The sequence below is a fragment of the Montipora capricornis genome, chromosome 4 (assembly GCF_036669925.1).
Source record: "Montipora capricornis isolate CH-2021 chromosome 4, ASM3666992v2, whole genome shotgun sequence".
NCBI classification, from domain to species: domain Eukaryota; kingdom Metazoa; phylum Cnidaria; class Anthozoa; order Scleractinia; family Acroporidae; genus Montipora; species Montipora capricornis.
The window spans coordinates 3,686,995-3,708,702 of NC_090886.1; the positions used below are offsets into that span (position 1 = coordinate 3,686,995).

Consider the following 21,708-nt stretch of genomic DNA (forward strand, 5'->3'; position numbering starts at 1 on the left):
ACTGAATAGATACAGTTTAAAAAAAAAAACTAATTCACCAGGAGTTATTTTGATGACAAGTTAGCTAGTTACAATGAGTCAATCTTTATTGAAATCCACATCTGCCTGATAAATCTACTTGTTACACATAAATCTTACAAAAATATCGACAGAATTTGAGAATTATAAAATTTACGGTTTAACCCCCTTCTGCAAGCAAATAATATGATTTCTCATCAAGAAACTGATGAATGCAAAAACGTATGTTAGGAAAAACTGATCTCCAATTATTTGCCTCATAATGGCAATTTTTCCTTGACTTCCAGCAAAGAAAAAACCCCTTAAACAAGGCGATGACAGCTAGTTGTTGTTGTAGACATCTCGGCACTCCGCACTCAGCAACTTGCAGGTGTTATGTATTATAATACTAGCTCTTCTCCAATGTAAGCTTGGCAATTGTTATCCCTAAAAAATCTCAAGGATGCCACTATCCATTCTGTTAAAAAGATAATCCTGGTCAAAATTTGCTGATACTTTTGTAAATTCCTAGCAGTGTATGTTTTGTGACATAGTGGTGTGCAAGGAAGTCATTCCAAATGAAAGCTTTTAACAACCGGGGCAAGATCATTACAAGAAATTTACATTTTAATTCCTTATCCAAATATAATTATTATTATTAACTCACTGACATGCAAGAAAAAAACTCTCCTTCAGAGATATAAACCGATTACTCAATGAGAAATGCTTCACATAGTAAATCTTGCACTTGTCCTTAACAGACTTCCAATTACATGTCTTCTCTTAGTCAAAAGCACTTGTACCAGGAGTGCAAATTATCCACCAACAAAAACATAACATTAAAATGGATGAAAAACAATCCCCTTGGTACTCAAACTTGACATTCTAAATAATATGAATTCCTCTGAATAAAAACACGCCACATTTTGCAATATTCAAAATAATAATTAGTGCACTATTGAATCTAAGTTCCATTACTGTGGCTTTTGACACATAAAAATGGGTTTTAAGTTGGACTTTCAGTTGTTGAAGTTTGACAGCTTTTAATCAATTCACATGTACATAGAACCAACTAAGGAATGCAATAGCATTATTAGAGACAAAGGCAACTTTGTCATTCACTGGGAAAAAATAATCCACCACAATCGAATGCCTTTTCTGGGTAAAAGGTATTTCACGAGGTTACAGACACGCCTTCGTTCATGTCATTCTAGCTTCTACTAACAACATTTACTTCCCAATATGAACAGAACTTCCATGCAATTTACCAAATAAATAGCTCCGCTAAATTAATTGGTTGTCTGTTAACTGCAATAATTTTTGCAATAGTTAAAGATGTTACTACAGCTACTGACAAAGTAAAAGTTTCATGTGTCACTGTACTTCTCTTGAAGCCTGATTCTTCTCATTAACACTGTCAGGCATTATTTTAAAAAAATTCTAAAATGCTTTTCAAATAATACTCATTTGTGATAATTCACTAAGAAGTTCTAGAAAATAAAGTATCTAGCATAATACATACTGTACTTTTCTAAAGATACGCTGATGCAAAAATAGTTGGCTCGAGGGTACTTCTCTATTGTGGCAACATTGAAGCTTGTTCTCTGTGGAGAAAATAATGCTTGCTTAACAATGCAGAATTTATTTAATAAATTGAATATGTTGTCTCAGACATAAATTACCGTAAAGACTCGCACATAAGCCGCACTCGCAGATAAGCCGCACCCCGAGTTTAGCAACTCAAATTTTGGAAAAAAAGTTTTTCATGAAAAAAACTCGAAAGAAATCCAAAGTCGAGACCATGAAGTGTTCTGTCTTCATCCAAGGCAAACTCACCAACAATGGATCGAAAAATACTTTAAAGTCTTATCCGTAATTTTAGCTCTTTAGTAGAATAAACATCATGTCCACCACTTATGACATATGATTGATATTATTCTGGTATTTGTTCACAGGTATTTCTCCATTCAAGGCAGTTTTTCCATCGAATTTTGCGCGTAAATTTGTTGTTTGCACTGTGCGAAGCTGTGTAACCAGGCATAATACCAGACGATGGAAGACTGGACACCGAAATTCACAGCACCTTTCCCAAATGGTCTTGCAGATGAGCCGCACCTACGATTTTGATCGCAAATTTTTGGAAAAAGGTGCGGCTTATCTACGAGTCTTTACGGTACTTTATGCATGTGCAAATTCATATTAATTTTTTTATCCAGCACAGAATTATACAAATCACTTACAAAAAGTTCTACTTATTTTCTTTTTATCACTCACCAGAAACTTATGGGTCCAATTTCTTGTAATTAGGCTCTGTCGATACAAAATAGTCTTCTAATAGAGACTGAAGATAATCAAAGGTTGGCCTTTCATACTCATTCTTCTTCCAGCATTCAAGCATAATGCCATACAATGCATCAGGGGTGTTTGCAGGCTGCGGCATTCGGTACCCTCGCTCAACTTGTGCGAGGGTTTCAGCATTAGTCATACCAGGGTACGGAGTTCGGCCATGTGTCACCAATTCAACTAGTAAAATTCCAAAAGACCACACATCAGATTTGATGGTGAATTTTTGGTAAAGTGCAGCTTCCGGAGCAGTCCATTTAATTGGAAATTTGGCTCCTTGGTGTGCGTTGTACTCATCATCCTCAATCAACCTTGCCAGCCCGAAATCTGCCACTTTGCAGACATTTCCTTCTCCTACTAAGATATTTCTTGCAGCTAAATCACGGTGGATGTAATTCATCCGTTCTAAGTAGGCCATTCCAGCGGCAACTTGTGCCCCCATGTCAATCAACTCTGGCAATTTCAGATACTTGCCATCTCCTTTCAAATACTCAAGCAGGCTTCCGTGCTTCATAAGCTCTGTGACAATGTATATTGGCTCTTCATTGGTGCAAACTGCATAAAGCTATTAAAAAATCACAAATAAGACCTTTGAATACAATGGCAGTCAGAAGTCTAAAAATTCATGGGTAAATAGCTGGGATTCCTCAAGAGACAATGAAGGAGTTGTCTTTGATAGAAAACAAAGTTAGTTTATTTCATTTCGGATAGTTCATCATGCAATCTATCGCTGAAAGATGGTAAGCACTTTAGCCTCCACTCTCGGCCAGTACTTTGTCTTACCAATCAAAAATGTTGTAGTTAACCAAAACAGATGCTGTGGTAACTAAGTGCCAAACTGGTAATATTTGGCCCTGGAAGCTGCGTTCTAACCAATATGGTTTTGGTCTTTTAAAGAAGGTTAAATTGGCCTGCAATAGTTGTTCTTTCTTGTTAACCGCACGGCCATGGACCGAGCGCGGTTCTTGCTCTGCACGTTGTTTACTGGTATTTTTTTTGATTTGCCGGTCAGTGGGACTTCCAATCACGCAACTTATGATGTTTATTTGCCAAAAGCTGTTAAAATGTTAATGTACTTAAAATTTTATGAATATTCCACCTCTATTTAGAACAAAATATATTTCCTTTTTGTGTTACTGAAGCCCTTGATTCAAAGCGAGTATTGAATACATAAAAAGCCATTACATCATCCATGGAATGTGTCGACATTGCAACTTTCATTGGTAGGGAAATAACTACCATACTAAAGATAGCCGTGGATAACGTATTATGTGACTCGTGTGACTACTTTGCTAGCCCTTTATAATTACTCCTGTAAAAAAACAATTAAATTTAATCGTGACTTTTAAAAAGGAAAGCTGTAAGTTGTGAATAGTGTTATTATCGCATTGTTGATACCCATCCATATCCCGCAGAAAGTTTCAGATTAATTAAGACCATTACATCATCAGAGATTTCTCAATGACTATTACTGATGGTGCAATCAGAGATTTCACAATGGCTATAAGTGATGGTGCAATAAGATTGCGTGTAGTTGTCATTGTGCTACAGATTGATCAGATGATTTTGTGTCTACAGTAATCAATAAATCATCAAGGACTCCTTTGGAATGTACACTACGTTGCGACTGTAGTGGTAAAGAAATAGATAAATTTCCAAAGTGCGGTTATAAGATCTTAAAGATCTTGTTTTCTATGCAGCAAACCCTAAGTTACACATGAAAACCAGGAACTTTAAATGGCGATAACCCTTTGTGCCCTCTATGATCTTCAAGAACAAGACTGGAGGTACACGTAACACAGGAGTGAATTCAAATATAAGGGCCCATTCCATGAGCGACATATTACAGACAAGCAATGTCACGCATGACCAGTACCCACGAGACTGAAATGAACATCCGAATTCCTCTTTGGAGCGTCTGAGATTTGAATGGAATCTTGAAGATTTTTCCAAAAGTTGGTACAAAAAATGTGCAATAACTGAACAATGTAATTCAGCAAATGCTTGAAATAGTGTTCACTTTTCAAAAGCCATTCCTTGTACAAGAAAACGAAGTTCATAGCTCACTATTTGCAATACATCAAGGAAATATTTATGGGAAATTCAGAATCTTGAGAGCAAAGTTCAAAACTGGCACGCAGATTTGATTTCAAAACTACTGGTCACTTGTGACTGTAAACATATGAACAAGCGAACATCTACTGATGTGCACTGTACAAGTAATCAGTTTTCAATAAAACAATAACAATGTCCACTGACTTTGCATTGATGCTTGTGCCTGTGTTTGCATGGTGCTCATAAAAAAGCCCTACGGTAAGTCACTTCTCACATACCTGTATGAGGTTTTGGTGCCTTAACTTCTTCATTATAGCTGCTTCAGCCAAAAATGCTTGTGGTGACATTGTTCCAGGTTTCAGGGTTTTTACAGCAACTGGTGTTGTGCCATTCCAAAGTCCTGCCCACACTTCACCAAACTGACCAGCTCCAAGCTTGTTTTGCAGCCTTATTGACTCGCGAGAGATTTCCCAAGCGTCCTTAGTGTTGTAGGAAAGGCCTAATGTGACTGGCTTTTCAGCACGGCATGGACAAACAAGCCGGCAACAAAGACCATCTGCATCCTGACTGTAATGATCAACTAGCTCGGTCAGGCTAACAAAAGGAGCTCTTGTCGTGATATAGAATCCTCCATTGTCCAACTTACGAATTCGATAGTGTCTGACACTCTCTCCATCTCTTATAGAAAGCGAATAATTGCCTGGCATAGTCTCAGAATCCCGAATAAGGTATGTACCAGAGGGGTTTCCAGGTAACAGGAGCTTCTTTTCAGCATCGGCTCGTTTGATCTTACCAAAGAACCAGCTGTAAAAACAGGTTTTATGTCAAACACTTAAATGTTTGCAGCAAAAAAATAATGCACCAGTGGTCCTTTCTTATCCTTTGATGAGTATTACATGTAAGATTCAAATGAGCAAAAAAGTGCATTATTGTCTTGTTTTAGATAAAACAAACTCAATTATGCTACTATCAGCACTTACAGTAAAGGGTCAAACCAAAGGAACATTTTAAAGGCACATTTCATGCAGTCAACAGTCGGAATCTACTTTCGGCTGAATCACTCCCACAAAGATAAAACATACACAACACAACAGAGACCAAACCAAATCCTGTACCAGCCTGGATTTTTTTAGACACATCCACAACTTTTTATGTTGTTCAAGTAATTGTGAATACCATTTTGCTTTGAAGATCATTTTATATTATTTTAATATATTGATTTTATTTATCTTTCATCATAAGGACCCATCAATTGCCTTAATGTTATGTACAATATCATTTTTACAAGCATTTCACTTTTGCTGAAAATCAAACAAAAGCTTTAACAGCGACAGGCAATTTGGTATTATTTTACGTGCAGGTGACTGAACAATGGAGAAAACCTACAAAAACACTGAGTGCCCCAATGTCTAAATGATCACAATTTGCATATATTATTCTGTACAAAGATAATTTTGATGTCATGTCAGAGCTGCCACCAATAAGGCACCTGCTTACACAATTAAATCTAGCTGCAAAAGCTCCAGGTGTCAACCATAAGTTTTCTTTTTTCCAGCCTTTCAAGAATGCCCAAAATTTTATAGACAGTAAATGTCAATTTGACAAAAATTATCAATGTCTTCATCTACACCTGTGGGCCAAGATAAAAGACTAAGTCTATTAACTGCACAAAGAACAAGGATGAGGTGCTTACCAACAAAGCATTCACAGCTCTGGTCATTTCCCAAGTTTTTTTAGGTCTTTTCACAAATATATAATATTATGTTGAAATGTATGTTTTAAATTTCCCAAACACTAACTTCATTTTATTACTCTTAGGAGGCATTGGCTATGTAAGGGACCTAGTTTCCTATTTCATTGTCCTCCATGTGAATGTCATCGCACAAAATGTCGTAAATAAACTTTAGTACAAAAGCTCATAACAATTTGAAAGGGAAAGAGGACAATATAATTCTTAATCTAAGAGCCAAAGCTTAACCTGAGTTGAGCAATTGGAAAAGTTTGCGCTCAATCTAAAATAGGTTTTCAAGATTTTAGAGCTTCATTAACATCTCCAACAAGCCACTTCCGCAAAAGATGAAGCGCAAAACTTCTCGCTACCGATTTACATAACTAAATAATTAGATCGGCAGAAGAGTGGATGTCCCGGAAGTGAAACAAATTTTCAAGCAAGCTATAAATTGGAAGACAGAGAAAATAAATTAAGTAAAGCTATAACTCTCTGATTCAACAAAAACGTTGGTCATAAAACGAAATTTCAACCTAGAAAGAACTATTAGATGCAAATAGTTAGGAATTTGGACACCGATTCCGGACCAAATATACTTGCAATAATATAAACAACTAAATGAAGAGCCTAACAACTTGCAAAAGGCTTTTAAAATACGGTCAGACTTTACAGAATCTAACTTGGAATTTTAAATGTTTACGCCGGTGACCATTGATTGCAAAAGATTTTCTCGCGTCCGGTATGTGAGCTTGCCTTGACGTATAAAGGTTGTTCAGTGCATGAACTATACCCAAGTCAGATCACATAATAAAACCATTCTACTTACTCTTGGGCGTTAACACTCAGTTCGGGTGCTACGTAATTGCTTGGGATATAACCTTCCTGGTAGGTAGTCAAGGATTTGGCCAGCCACCAGTCCGAGTCTGTGTTGTCTATGATTTGAAGTCGCTCGCCCTTCCTGAAGGTCAAGTCCTCGTTGGTCCGTGCATCGTAATCATACAGAGCCACAAACACCATGATCCCTTTCGATTGAGGCATCATTGAATGGGCAGCCATGATGGAGGTAGGCTTGTTGACGTTCATTCCGTCCATGGGACTTGGAGCAGGCTTAGGATCCATTTGTTGATGATTCGCTTGCCCATCTGGCCTCTTGGGTTCGTTGTTGCGCTCAACGTACTTGTCTTTACTCGGCTTTCCACAACAGCAACCCATGGTTGCTCTGCAATTTGGAAAACTTAAACTAACTCTTTCCCGTTTCGTCGGCTGCAAAAACGAGGATTTGTGGCATAAATGTTGAAAAGGAAGCGCTGAAGTGAGCCTCTTCGCCTCAGTTGAGAGGAGAAGAAACCGAAGGTGAACGCGCAAAGTGAGTCTGGGAGGGGAACTAGTCGCCAGTCTTTTCTCATACGCAATAAACTGGGAGAGGCAAAGACTGGATTAGGACACAGGCAACCCAGTCAAAAGTGGCAAAGAAACTTACGCCCACAGTAAGAGTACAACCGATATCTACAGGTCGTCCAGATTGCCAAATTCTCGTCATCACAGACTCATCCACTGTTCAGTATATTTATAGGCTCCTGGTTTAAATCCTTTCTCACTCTCTTGGTCGGTTCCGTCTCATGCTTTGACAGAAAAACATGTGAGGCCGGCGTCTTTTAACTCTTGATCTCCGCGACAATCGGTCCTTTGCAGTATTCCTTACTTCACTCTCATTCAAAATACTCGGCAACACGCTGCAAGAGGTTTATTTTCTTCCTCCCTCTACTTTACAGACTCATAAACCAGAGAACTAACGAAGATGTGTCTTGATCAGTTTCTTACGCTTGAGTAATGAGAGACAATACGCTGAAAGAAGACGTAGTTAAGCGACATTCCCTGTTTATAAACAATTCTTTTGATATTTAAATTTTGCCAATCACGGAACAAAAGAATCTTTGTTTCGACAGCCAATAGATCTCTGGCTGTCACATTAATGGCAAAAAATGACGTAACGGTGAATACCCCTATTCAGCATGAGGAAGTAGTTAACTTACGATGCATAATTCTTTTAGTTTGATATGTTAATAAGCGCAATCGTATAGAAAATCTTTGGCAACAATATCGCCAGAGCAGTGGTACATTTGACAGGAATGCCACTGCTAACATTTCCTGCTGACGGATCTGCTAGACTTGCTGTGAGCTTCCTAGATGCTATCGAAAGGTCGAAGCCGAAGGCTCTTCCTTACCAGGGTCAAGTCACATAGCCCTGTTCCGTCAATTAGAGCAACAAACCATTATCTAAGATTCAAAAAGGTAAACGCTGGAAAACGTAGATTAGAAGAATCCAAACGTGTAGGACTGAACGTCTTGTAAATTCCAGCTTTGCTCAATAGACCAATTTCGACATATTAAAACTCAGTCCAAAACAAAAGGCATTATCTCGAGGCTCTGGGGAATATACTCATACAATAGGCCATTTCCGAGTTCATGTCTGCCTCTTCTTCAAAGCGAGTCCAAGTGCGAAGTTTCTGTGATGGTGATTAGTTCTACTTTACATATGAATAAAAACTAATTTTCATAAGAAAAACTTCGCACTTAGACTCGCTTTGAAAAGGAGGCAGACATGAACTCGGAAATGGTCTATTCCTTACATGTATTCTCCAGAGCCTCGAGATGATGTCTTTTGTTCAGGACTGAATTTTGATATATCGAAACTGGTCTATTGAGCGTAGAATAGACCGAATGCATAAATGGCCGCCATAAAAATATTCTTTTGTCTTTGTGGTTATTAGAAATGTTGCTTTAGAACGAAGCTAGTTGGTCTGATTACCACATAAACAAAAGAACAATTTATTGGTCGCCATCAAGAGAAAATGAGGGGACAGAGAGGAAGGCTCAAGGCGTTGGCCGGGATATGTTATGTCCACGAAAGTTATTTTTAGACGAGCGGAATTCTTTGTTCTAGCGGAAGTCTGTCTTCTGAGACGTCCGCATGCAGGCTTGCCTTGCTCTCAGGTTCTTAGTGAAAAGAGAAAATGATGGCGCACGTGGAAGGCTGATGAATATATATTTTCTTTCAAACATCGGACCGAGGTTGGCCTGCATGCGGACGTCTCGGAAGACTTCCGCTCGTCTAAAAATAACTTTCGTGGACATGACATATCCCAAGGGCTGGACCGGGAGCCTCCTTCTCTGTCCCCTCATTTTCTCTTGTCGCCATTTATGTATTCGGTCTATGCCATAAGTGATTATCTTTAATGGTCAAGAATAAGTTCTTTTTATGTGACACACCGATCTCAGTCTTTTGGTGATCACCTTTCCACACGCTTGCCGTGGGAGAACAGTTTTGCTGTTCCCAACCCAGCTTACCATATTTTTTGCTGTGGACCTGTCACTTAAGGGGGTGCATAAAACACCCGCCTGGTATGTTGACTATTGCATAGTATTGTAATTTATAATATTGTATTGTATTTTACTATATAAAATAATTAGGATAGTACACGCACTCTCAGTGGAAGATGATCAATATTCAACTTCTTTGCAAAAATCGTCGTTTTCCTTGCTTAACCTCTCTATCGGCATTTTACACAATTAGTTATCACCCTTTGGATTGGGGACGGCCACTCGTGCAGACTCGAGCTTAACTTCTCACTGCAAGTGAGATGAAGTTCGTCCCAAATGCAGGAGGGATTGCCTGTGGCACATCAAACAGCGAAGGACTGGAGAGGGCTAAAGCGAGTGCGCAATCCCGGAACTGAGCTAAAAGAGCTGAAGGCGAGCTTGATCTCGAACGCTCGGTGATCGTAGCAAGACATTTTCGTTACCCTGAGCTCTACTGTCGGTTTCTTGTCGATCATGGGAAACTGTCTGGCCAAACCTCCTCGTGAAAATGGAAACACCAGTGTTCAAAAGGAGCCACCTATGGAAAACTCCACGCGTAGCTTGAAAGAGGTTCATACCGAAATCAGCAATCCTCCCCGAGGAGCACCCCACCAGCAAAACAGATACGTTCCTGAACCACCGCCGAGTTCGCAAGCTCCGGAAAGTCCAACTAACGTCAAATCGTTATACGTCGCTCTTTACGATTATGATGCCCGAACCCATGAAGATCTTAGCTTCACAAAGGGCGAAATTCTCGAAGTAAACAACGAGGATTTAGGCAACGACTGGTGGAGGGCTCGTTCTCGAAACAGTGGCAAGGAGGGATTCGTTCCGAGCAATTACTTAGCACTTCAACAAACATTGGAAGCTGAAGAGTAAGTAGATTAATTCTTTTCTTCTAGTGTGTGTAAATGGTAACTGACTTTTCCTAAAGCACTGGTTTTTAGAGCAGTGATAATTAATCGTGCCGTTTGCTTTTAAAATTGATTTTGCAAGGCGTTAATTACGAGCTTTGTCAGGTGTGGAATTTGTTGGAGGTTGCACACAGAATCGATTGTGTTAACCCCCCTTTTAAAAGTGATACTGCAATTTTTGCGATTAAGCACCATTTTAGTGTTTTTGGCAAGCGCACAACGAAAGAGCAGAAACTTGCCAAAAGTTTAATAATGAAACTCCGTTGGCTAATTTTACAATTAAGTTTTTTGTGGGGGTTTGATACCCGGAAACTGGGTAAGTAACTACATTTTTAACCTTGCAGGAATTTAAATCCTTTATGAATTCTTTTAAGCTATGGGTTTTAGGAACATGACAAACAGTATAAGCAACTCACTCCAGACTAAGCATCTCTGCGTGGTATGATTTTTATTTTGCATTTTAAAAGTTTAACATAAAGTTGGCTCAGACATGTTTTTATTTCCTTAAACATCACTCATTCTGAAGTTAGGACATGATCCCAGAAAATCAAATGTTGTTAGTCCAGTTAGTTTTTTCTGGCAATTTTCAATGTGTGTAAGTAATTCAAATGTCACCATTGCTTTTTTCATATTTTCATGGTTTCCCTTAATTTCCTTTGCCAAACATATTTTAATGTCAGTCCATAATTTACGGAGCAAATCATTTCTTTGTCATCTCAGCCAATCAGGCATTTGAATTTTTTGTTTGTTCTTCTTGGCTTCAAGTCAAAGGGTCACTTTCTGAGACCCAACAGATATGGGGCTACATGATCAACTCCGGATAAATTTGAAACGAGAAAGAGTGCAAAATAACAGTAGTAGATTGGGGAAGCTCGTCATTCTTTTACTTGTTTAATTTTTTTTCATTTGTCAAAGTTGGCATACAGGTAAATCAAAATTTCTACTAACAGGGTAGTTATAACCCTCGTACATTCAATTGGTTTAGAATGGTTAAAAATCTAACTTATAAGAGGTAACTTGTTAGCTAGTTACAGCCTGACGCTGACCTCTCAAGATAAATCCAGCGAGTATTCAGAGCAGAATTTGACCCAGATGCCGTAACCATTGCATCAGGTGACCTCCTCTACCAGTGCTTGAAATTAAAAAAAAAAATCCAGGTTGTCCCGGTTTCAAAGCCGGGCAACTAAACCCGTAAATTAGGTTGCCCCGATAAATGCTTGGTTGCACATTAGGAAAGCCCCTACCATTAAAAGCGTGCCATGTTGAGATGCAATCACATGTATTGGAGTTTGAGTATCCCATAGTTCCAAGTGTGCACCTGTGGTTTCTTTGTGGAAGTCTGGGTTTACGTTTTAGCATTTTCAAAATGGAGTCTTTGATCCCCATCGCCAGCTACGTGCGAATTTTCCTATCTGACGATTTTTTGAAAAAGCCACAGATATTCAAAACATGGGAAATGCTCAACTGCAGCAAATTAATTATTGTTAACTTTACACTACTATCAGACATTGCCAACAGAAAAGTGTCGAGTGAGTCGGGTGCTTCTTATGTAATACATTCTCTATTTTTGACGGGGTTGTCCGTTGTTTCTTCCTCGGGCAACCAACCTTTTCGTTTTACCAAAAACTAGTTGCCCCGATAAACTTTCTGGCCGTCTGGGACAACCGGTCGACCACTAATTTTGAGCACTGTCCTCCATCTTCAGATCTTAGATATAATGACCTTTATTTATTAAGTGTCAACTGTATTTAGTGCTGGGCACTGTTCAATCAAATCAACTCATATCAAATCGTGGGTTGGCGTCGAGGAGAGGAGAATTTTTGAGTACTCAGAGAAAAAAACCTGTCAGAGCAGAGAAGAGAGGGAACAAACTCAACCAAGTGAAATGCCAAGTCTGGGAATTGAATCTGGGCCACATTGATTGGAGGCAAGTGCTCTCACCTCCATGCCATCCTTGCTCCCAATGAACCAACAACTCCCAGTTTTTATGACAACATTTTTGTTCCTCTCCCATCTGTTCCATAGAAAAGTCAAATAATTTTGTTCTTCAAAATTAACCACAGTTTTCAAACTATTCCTTTTTACAGTTGGTACTTCGGTGATATCAAGCGACCTGAGGCCGAGAAAGTGCTTAAGACTCCACCAAATGAGCATGGAGCATTCCTTATTAGAGACAGTGACAAAGGAGGGTATGCCTTGTCAATGCGAGATGGTGATATGGTCAAACATTACAAAATCCGCTCTTCTGAAAGTGGAACCTACTTCATAGCCCACAACAATCAACTTTCCTCGCTTTCAGAGTTAGTTCAGCATTATTCTACCAATGCTGATGGCCTATGCGATTGCCTTAAAACCCCTTGCGTTAAGGTATGAATATGTAGAGCTTGGAAATTCGTAAGTCAGAATGTCATGTTGAAATTCATTTTTAACTTTATGTGCAACACTGAAGAGGGAAAAATGATGTTAGTTTTATCATTATCCTTTGTTTGATTTTTGATCTCTGTTTTAAAGGAAATTAATTAACTTTATTTAAGTCTCTAGTCGTTCTAGCGCTGGAGCACTAATTGGGAACACTGTAAATTGAAATTAATAATTATAAACACAATCAAGTCAAATTTTGGTTTTTTTTTTCAGAAATCAGTACCATTTTATCAGTGAGGACTGTACTAAAGCTACTATTATAATTATTAGTTTACTATGCTTTTCATTGGTGTTAATATAATTAATGTTATGGTACATAGTAACAGTGGCTTCAATAAGCACTGACACCTCAGTGGTGAAAAGCATCCTGCTACTTCAATGCTCAAGAGAAAGCGGCTACTTTTTTTCCTAAATTGAAAAAAAATCAAGATTAATAAAATCATTATTTTGGATAATGACAGCATGAAGTACTCTAATAAAGATCATCAATATTGTGCTTTTGAAATATCGCATTTGGGGCTTTCTTAAAAATGGCATGTCCACAGACACAGGCCCCTTGTTGATAGTCAGTTACTCTACCCAAACCAGACGCCAACTTCACATTTCATTCAAACCCCAGGCTGATAATGATAATAATAATAATGATGATGATGATGACGATGATGATGATGATGATGATGATGATGATGATGATGATGATAATATCTATCAGAGAGAAAGAGAAAGAAAAGGTGGACAAATATCAGGATGTTAAATGGGAATTGAAGAGAATTTGGAGCTGCAGTGAAGTGAAAGTGATTCCCATAGTAATAGGTGCTTTGGGTGCAATCTCAAAGAATTTCAAATAAGAAAAAATTTGAAAAAATTTGACGTTAGATGCACTTTAATTATTATTATCATTATCATTATCGTTATCGTTGTTGTTGTCGTTGTTGTTATCGTTATCATTATTATTATTTTATCCTGGTAATGACCAATTTTGTTTCCTCCCTTTTTTAAGGTTGAGAAACCACAGACTGTTGGGTTATCACATGACACTGTCGATGCCTGGGAAATAGAGCGAAGCACACTCAGGCTAATTAGGCGTCTTGGCCATGGCAACTTTGGAGAAGTTTGGGAAGGAACATGGAATGACACAACACCCGTGGCAATAAAGACATTGAAGCCCGACACAATGAACCCCACCGCATTTCTGGAAGAGGCAGAGCTTATGAAAAAGCTGATCCATCCCAAACTGGTCCAGCTTTATGCAGTTTGTTCCAAAGAGGAGCCAATTTATATTGTCACAGAATTAATGCCAAAAGGAAGTTTATTGGACTACCTGCGTGGTGACGAAGGGCGTCGACTGAAGATGGAACTGTTGATTGACATGGCTTCCCAAATTGCCGGAGGAATGGCTTTTCTAGAGAAGCATAACTATGTCCATAGAGATTTAGCCGCAAGAAATATCCTAGTGGGTCATAACAACACTGTTAAAGTTGCAGATTTTGGTCTGTCACGTGCTGTTGAAGATTTCTACGAAGCCCATGAAGGAGCAAAGTTCCCAATCAAGTGGACTGCTCCAGAAGCTTGCCTTAAAAACCAGTTTTCCATCAAATCCGATGTATGGTCATTTGGTATCTTGCTGACAGAGCTTGTGACATATGGACGGGTGCCATATGCTGGAATGAACAACAAACAGGTGAGGATATTAAAATATATTAACCCATTGACATCCAAACCAGCCGAAACCAGCCGAAACCGGCCAGACTTAGTATTTTACTCTGTCTAACGCCAGACAATTTTACTTGTCAATGGGGAACCCCTGGGAGTCAATGGGTGAAATAGATTTGATTAAAGGCTGTAATGTTGATGCAGGAGGTGTAGTGCCTATTGACGTGACAAGTCGTTACATTTCACTAAAATCCTACAGACTGGATCTGTACTGTAAGTTATGGCCAGCATTGTTTATTGCCTAGTGCCTAAGATATTATTATATTACATCTCTAGACATTTAAATCAAGGAAGGAATGTTAACATTACTGAAAGCAACTTTTGTCACTGGTGGAATTCACCCTATTTTTCTATCAAAACTCTGTATTTGTTTGTATGATATCCCAAGAAGTGGATACACCAGAACAAGTCCTTAACCTGAGCAGGGTTTTCAATAAGAGCGGGCAGCAGGTGAAATTCGCCAGATATTGCACATGAACTCGCCAGCTACTTTTCCTTAGAAATTACCCTAAATAACATGAGCAACATAGGCACAGAACATGAGCCAAGGATCGGCACAGTTTTGTTCAGGAATTTAAACAAAAGAGGCACTTGAATTCTTAGTAATTTTGGTGGTGATTTTTTGTTTCCCTGTCCATGTCAAAGGCAGTGGTCCAATTGGTCCTGGCAGCAATCTGGACAGTATGTGGTGTAACTTGCCTGATTTGCTAACTACATTTGAAGTGTGACATTTTTGGTCACGACAGATGAAATGAAATACATTTCACACAGCTGTATAGAATGCGAAGGAGCCTTAAAGGGGCTATATCGTGCTATTTTAGGGTCTGTTCAAAACCCAAAATATGTCTTGCGGGCAACTGAATTTCCAAAAATAATTAGAGTATACATGTAGGTTTTCTCTGTGTATTCCGGTTTCCCCTCTCCTCAAAAACCAACATTTGACTTGATTTGCGTTGATTTGCAGTGTCCCCAATTAGTGCTCCAGCGCTAAATCGACTAGACACTTAAATAAAGTTCCTTTCCTTTCCTTTTTTTTTTCCTCTGAAAATTTCTGCATAATCAATGCATGTTTATGCATAATATGGCCAAAAATTTCCACATAATCTTTAATTTTTTTCCGCATCCTATAAGAAGCCCAGTTATAAATGGTGGCCAGTGCAGGTGTGAAATGTTTATGCTAAATACTGTGGTGTGACATTTTGACAGCAAAGACCAACTGAAAATCTTTCATGCCACTGCAACGGTTTTTTTTTTGTTTCTTATCATTTTTTTTTTTTTTCGGTTAGGTGGTGGAAGAAGTCGAACGTGGCTATCGGATGCCCAAACCAAACACTTGTCAGGACAAGCTGTATGACATAATGATGGCTTGTTGGCGAACAGAACCTTATGAACGGCCAACATTTGAAACGCTTCAGTGGCAACTGGAGGAATTTTATACAACAGATGGAAAGCAATATAAAGAATTGGCAAATTAATTTTCTGATGGAGGTACTGTTGTAACTTACTGCTCCATGAACACAGTGCATATTATGCATTATGATTTTTTATCGAGTCTATTTCACAAGCTCATGATGATGTACTCTAAGACTGTTGCAATTCTAATGTTCGCTAATGCTTAGTTATCTGGGACTGTTGTAAACAAGTCTAAAAATGACAACACTGGTCATCCACTTTATTTTCTACGTTTTATTTTTTTAGTGACAAGGTGTTACATTATTTATGCCTTCAGTTACCAAAAAATCAGCCACTTGAGCACAAATCAAAAACATCCCAAAATGTTAGAAATGGAAAGCGATGGAATCTGTATGAATCTCTTTACCAAAGAATTTCTAAAAGAATATCATAATATTCGATCTGTGAACTAAACAAAAACTCCAATTCATTCTCCGGAGGCAGAATCGATCTTCCCAGCTATGTTCAGAAATTTGACTGATGGAAACCAAAACGCAGTTTGCCACTTGACGCAAAATCACAGTAATATTCTCAACAAAACTGCAAAGCCTAAACCCTTAGCACTCTCCTCCAAAAACATTTTTTGCAGCTTTGAATACCTGTGAGCATTAAAGGTCAGAGTATAAAATTATTAAGTGAGAATTTACATGTACAATGATCTGATCACGACTGGCATTCATTGGGAATCTCCTTTGAAATGTTGCATTATTGTTGATTTTTCACTTTGACAAATGATATTAGCTCAAGAAAATTAAGAATAGTTTTTTTTGCTCAATGTAAAAAAATTGTAGTGTACAAAAGTAAGAATTAATTTTTTATATTTTATTGTTTGCTTTTTTTGTTGTTTACATAAATGACTTTGTGCAAACCCTTTCAAAAGGCACCTGAAGGCCCTCATTTTGGTGGTGTGATAGATCACCATAGCAGCCATTTTTTGTCTTAAATTCTTATAATCTCAAAAATAAACATGGCATTTCCCATTTTCCATTGCTACAAAGTGATCAGAAGGATAAGATCAAACTCTCTGCAAAGTAAAACGAGCAGATTCATAGCCCCCTTAAATTTGCCAACATTGCCCAGGTTGCTCTGAATCGGCTTCAGAGAATTTGCTGTAAGTTTACAAGAGTCTAAGTTAATTAATTTAACCTTCAAATCACTTTTCAGCAATACAAGAAGTGGGTTGGGGGTTACCAAATTTATTTGTTTTTGAGATAAAGCATCTGCATAGAAAAATACATTGGGTCTTTTACATAGCTCTCCTGTTGCTTAGGTAACTTATGACATCATGATATTGAGTTCATTTTGTGAAGAAATAATTATTCATGTTTGGCATTAGGACAGTAACAAAGCTGTTTGGAGATACAGTGTTGCAGAGTCAATCCTTTTAAATAGTACAGTCAGATTCTTTAAAGGGGGATTGAGCCACATTAATTAGTTTTTGCAAATTAAATCTTTCACATATCGTAAATGCAAGATGGAAGTGTTCCAAGTATTAGCATAACCCCCATTTAGTGTAACACTCTTATTATATATGTATATCAGTTATTTGCTAGTGATGTCAAACTCAGGCGTTTAAATTCTATTCGGAAATGTAGAAAGGAAATTAAAATGAATTTCAAGAGCAGGATTTTACGTCAGTAGCCGAAAACTGAAAACATTATTCACTTTAAGTTTGGAAAATTTAATTGTTGAGCCAATGTTAAAGGTCTCAGATCTGGAACTTGAAGAATTTGCCTTGTCAAGTGCCAGACAGTTTCACTCACCAGTGATGCACAGAGGGGGTGATAGGTTAACAAGAACTTGATCCATTGTGACATACATATGGTCTTATTACATACATATATACATTATTTTTAGTGACCTTAGAAAGTAAGATAAAAGTCAATTTAAAGCAGTGGCTAGCTTGCATAATATATAAATACAACTAATTTTGCTTTAGTAGTCTTTATCACCAAGGTTAATAGACCACAGGGCCAATTTTGTGTTTAAAAAAACCTGTTTTTAAAAAGGGGTACTGTCATAGTGTTTGTTACAATTTCTGATTAAAATTTCATAAAATTTACCACTTCCAAATCACTTTCTTCATGATTTCAGGTGAATATAAACCAAAAGTATTGGCCGGAATATGTTTTCATTGACTTAGTGTGATTTACAATGTGGAATTTAACCTTAATTAAACATTAATCCAATGGTTTTAACTTGAGACATTCTTTTCTGGCAAAAAACAGGTTTATAAAAGAGTCTGTGTGTTGAAATATACCTTTATAGGAACCAGCTTTGTGCTTATTTTATAGCTGTTATCAACTGAAAACCATTCTATGAATTTGCACTCTTGCTCAAAATGGCCTGACATTGCCCCTTTAAAGATGAACTTGAAGTTCAGATGTTAGTTTTCCTGTAAATAGGGGGGTAACAAAGATTTTAAAATATTTTGATGTTCAATTAAAACCAGGGTAACATCATTCCAAAGCCATTTTTAGTGAAGTTGATCATTTGAAGAATTTCAGTGCTAGTTTAATACTGGATCCAGTTCAAACGTCGATTAACACTAAACTGCAATTAAATACCATTAAAGCAGCCTTCTCAAAACCGGCCGGCTCAATGAGCCACCTCTTCAGAAAGTTTGACTGTCTCCTTCCAGTCAGAAAATGTCTTATTTTGATTACGACAGGTGAGACAAAAAAAAAAACAGACAACACAATTTTAGCTGTAAAGTCAAGTCACTGGAGATGATATTTTAAGGCTTGGAAAAATGCTTGTTTGACGTACAAATTCGCTTCCGCAATATTTTTTGGCGTGGTGCATGTGAAATGTTTATTTAACTAACATTCCAGTATTTCTTATCAGACACCATGCAAGTGTCAATTCCATATGTGAAATTTCGTCACTTTAGATCCCCCAGATTTCACAAAATTGCATCTGTGAGTGTCTAAATTTCAAAAATTTCTTACGGAAACATGCCTAGCTTACATGCTTTGGGCACCCGCTTGGTGGTCACCCCAAAACGCAGACTGTGGACTGTGCAGACCATGCAGACCAGGGGAAAAATATGGCGTTACCCTCACTATTATTGAGAGCTAACCGTAAACAGGCTAACCAAATGTTATTTAGGCCTAATTCAGGTTAACCAAATTTTCATTTTACAGATGGTCTGCACAGTCTGCAGTCTGCGTTTTTCAGTGGCCTGTGCCTTTGCCACCAAAACCGTCTCCACTTTCCTTATAACCTGCTCCCCAAAAACATTTTGACAAGGCTGTAAAGGGTTGAATTCCAGCAGTTAAAAAGGTCCTAACAATGTAATTTTAGGCTTAAGGAAAACCAAAATATGAATCAAAATTGAATTCTAAAAATCTTGTGGAAACTTTTTGAAACAGTAAATAAACTGCAACGTAAGTTGCCAGTAATCTAATCCGTCTAATTATTCAACAAATGGGCCCTGACTATTTGGTGAAAAATGACAGAGATTTTGGAACACAACATGCATCTATATTGCAACCGTTTTTGGCTGACTTCCTTGTATTAATTATAATTTGTCTTTATTCCTCCATATCAGTTAAAACTTTGTAAACAACCAACATGGAAGATGTAATACCGGTAATTAGTTAAATATTGGGATTAGATTTAAGACTTGATGGTCATAAAAATTAATAACAGTGGTGTACTTAATGGTCGTGTTCTGGTGATAAGCTGATTTTGTTATTACTATTACTTTATTTTTTTATATGAGTTTGTAAATAAAAGGAAAAACATTATTTTGCTACATGTCTATTACTCTAAGAAACCATCAGTAAATTAAGCCACTTGTGTTCAGACAAAATAACAAATTACCACCCTACCCAGTGAGTATCAAAAATGAAGACCCTAAAGACCCCGAAAACTTGAAAACAAATAGGAGACCTCCCAGTTGTCTTGTTAGAGAAATGTAAAAGTCACCTCAAGCGAAGTTCAAGTCCTTCGATCGCAACAACTTGTTTCAAAGTGAAAGCTGGGTGATCTGCCATATTTAACTGAGTAACCAGACTCCACATGTGGCCGGACTTCTTCATTTCCCCTTGGATAAAAATAGGCCCTGTCACACTCTGGGCCTAAAAACCAACTTTAGGCCTAGGGTAAGCCAAATTGAGTGTTTCAGGTTAATTACTTTCTTCGTTTTCAAGTTTGCGGGTCTTGTAGGGTCTTACGGTCTTCATTTTTGACACACCCCCCTACCCCCAACTTTTCACTGGCAATCCAACCAATTTTGCATAGTTGTGCAACTTGGTTTCAATAAATAGCAATTTCCGATGAAAAGTGTTGGTTACTTGACTCAGAGAACTCAGCCACTCTTTCCCTAAACCTAAGATTAAAACTGATTTTGGAAAATGACAACATGAAGTTGTCACAACCGGATTGTGTAAAGTTCAGGTTGCAGGTCATTGTTTTACCATACCTGAAACAACCCAAACCTTCACAAAAATGCTAACCTTAGGCTTCAACACTGTGTTTAGGCCTAGTCTTGGCATTAGTAAAGGTTTGGGTTGAATCAGCTATGGCGAAACAATGACCTGCAACCTGCAGTTTGTAATCACCCTCCATGTCACAACATGATCATCAATAAGTTTGCTTTTGAAATGTGACAATTGGGAGAGTTCTTTTAAAAATGGCTTGCCCACCGACACCCTAGAGAAAGGGGCCATTAGTTGGTTACTCTCCTTAAACCAGACTGGTTGTGTACATCCAACGTCCTTACTACCGGTATATCTTGGTTAATGATGAAAGAGCCAAGACCAATAATATAGACATCTGAAAAATTAAGATGGCTCCAGGGGGATTTGAATCCATGACCTCTGCTGTGCCAGTGAACTGCTCTACCAACTGAGCAATAAAGCCATGCAGTTGGTAAACAGGTTCTCTCATTCATCTACATGTATTATGACCTACGCTTCAACTATACATTCATTTCATATCTTGGTTGCAAGATGTCCTAACCCCAGCTGGACTCTTTTTTACGTTTAAAGTAAGGCATCTCTTAATTCGTTTAACAAGATCAAAAATTTACATTGACCTTTGGTACAATAATTTAGCACAATAATAATATTGCTTTGAGAGTGGTCTATTTCATTAATTCCAGTCCTAGCAAATATACAGCAGACCAGTGATATTGCCACAATCACAATAAAGGCGAACTGAAGGCCAAAATCAGCAATTTTTCCAACATCATTTTTGGAAAGCCTAACATAAGTAAAGTTGAGTCTGTGGGGTTGCGAGAAAATTATGTTCGAAGTTGTGCTTTTTCCTGCTCTTTCTGCCTTTTCAGTGTGGGCTCAAAAACTAACTCTTCAGCCTGCTTTGACGCATGATATGGGGACCAGAGATTTCATAATCAAGAGAAACAAGTGCTGATGTGGATATTTTCTTCGTTGTTTTATTCTTTCTTCGCGGACTCAATATTCACGACAAACATCAGTCAAAACACTGCTTCTATATGGGGCGCTCTCGCATGTCTTCCCCATTTCATATGTCATAAGCTGCAAAAATGACTGCTGACTCCTCCATTCTGAGCTGCAATGCAGTAGGCCCAAAATTGGAATAAAAACATTTTTTTAGGTGGAAAAACGATGCATATGATATGCCAGAAAAAAAGTTAAAACATTATTGTGCATGGTCTAAAGTGTAAATAAAAAATAGTTCTTTTTTGCCTTCAGTTCCCCATTAAACCTCGTCTAATGGCCAAAATCCCACAAG

The 21,708-nt window shown here is 38.0% G+C and overlaps 2 protein-coding genes across 2 annotated transcripts; one reads left to right on the top strand and one right to left on the bottom strand.

Annotated features, from left to right (window-relative positions):
- Positions 1–65: 65 nt before the first annotated feature.
- LOC138045242 (tyrosine-protein kinase STK-like) lies at positions 66–7,975 on the bottom strand. Its single transcript, XM_068891668.1, has 4 exons — positions 6,951–7,975; positions 4,674–5,199; positions 2,272–2,905; positions 66–1,601 (listed from the first exon to the last, which is right to left on the bottom strand). The coding sequence occupies exons 1-3, from the start codon at positions 7,334–7,336 to the stop codon at positions 2,279–2,281; spliced, it is 1,539 nt and encodes a 512-aa protein (XP_068747769.1). The 5' UTR covers positions 7,337–7,975; the 3' UTR covers positions 66–1,601; positions 2,272–2,278.
- Positions 7,976–9,858: 1,883 nt separating this feature from the next.
- On the top strand, positions 9,859–19,736 carry LOC138045247 (tyrosine-protein kinase Src42A-like). The gene is made up of 4 exons (XM_068891676.1): positions 9,859–10,359; positions 12,486–12,765; positions 13,820–14,500; positions 15,819–19,736. The coding sequence occupies exons 1-4, from the start codon at positions 9,959–9,961 to the stop codon at positions 16,005–16,007; spliced, it is 1,551 nt and encodes a 516-aa protein (XP_068747777.1). The 5' UTR covers positions 9,859–9,958; the 3' UTR covers positions 16,008–19,736.
- The last annotated feature ends 1,972 nt before the right edge of the window (positions 19,737–21,708 follow it).

What these genes read in the sequence shown, in the direction of transcription:
- LOC138045242 (XM_068891668.1), bottom strand. Translation starts at nt 7,336, where the DNA reads ATGGGTTGCTGTTGTGGAAAGCCGAGTAAAGACAAGTACGTTGAGCGC. An exon ending in CTGAGTGTTAACGCCCAAGA is followed by an intron (nt 5,200 to 6,950) that starts GTAAGTAGAATG and finishes CTGTTTTTACAG; the next exon opens with CTGGTTCTTTGGTAAGATCA. An exon ending in GGCACCAAAACCTCATACAG is followed by an intron (nt 2,906 to 4,673) that starts GTATGTGAGAAG and finishes ATTTTTTAATAG; the next exon opens with CTTTATGCAGTTTGCACCAA.
- LOC138045247 (XM_068891676.1), top strand. Translation starts at nt 9,959, where the DNA reads ATGGGAAACTGTCTGGCCAAACCTCCTCGTGAAAATGGAAACACCAGT. An exon ending in TTAAAACCCCTTGCGTTAAG is followed by an intron (nt 12,766 to 13,819) that starts GTATGAATATGT and finishes CCCTTTTTTAAG; the next exon opens with GTTGAGAAACCACAGACTGT. An exon ending in CTGGAATGAACAACAAACAG is followed by an intron (nt 14,501 to 15,818) that starts GTGAGGATATTA and finishes TTTTTCGGTTAG; the next exon opens with GTGGTGGAAGAAGTCGAACG.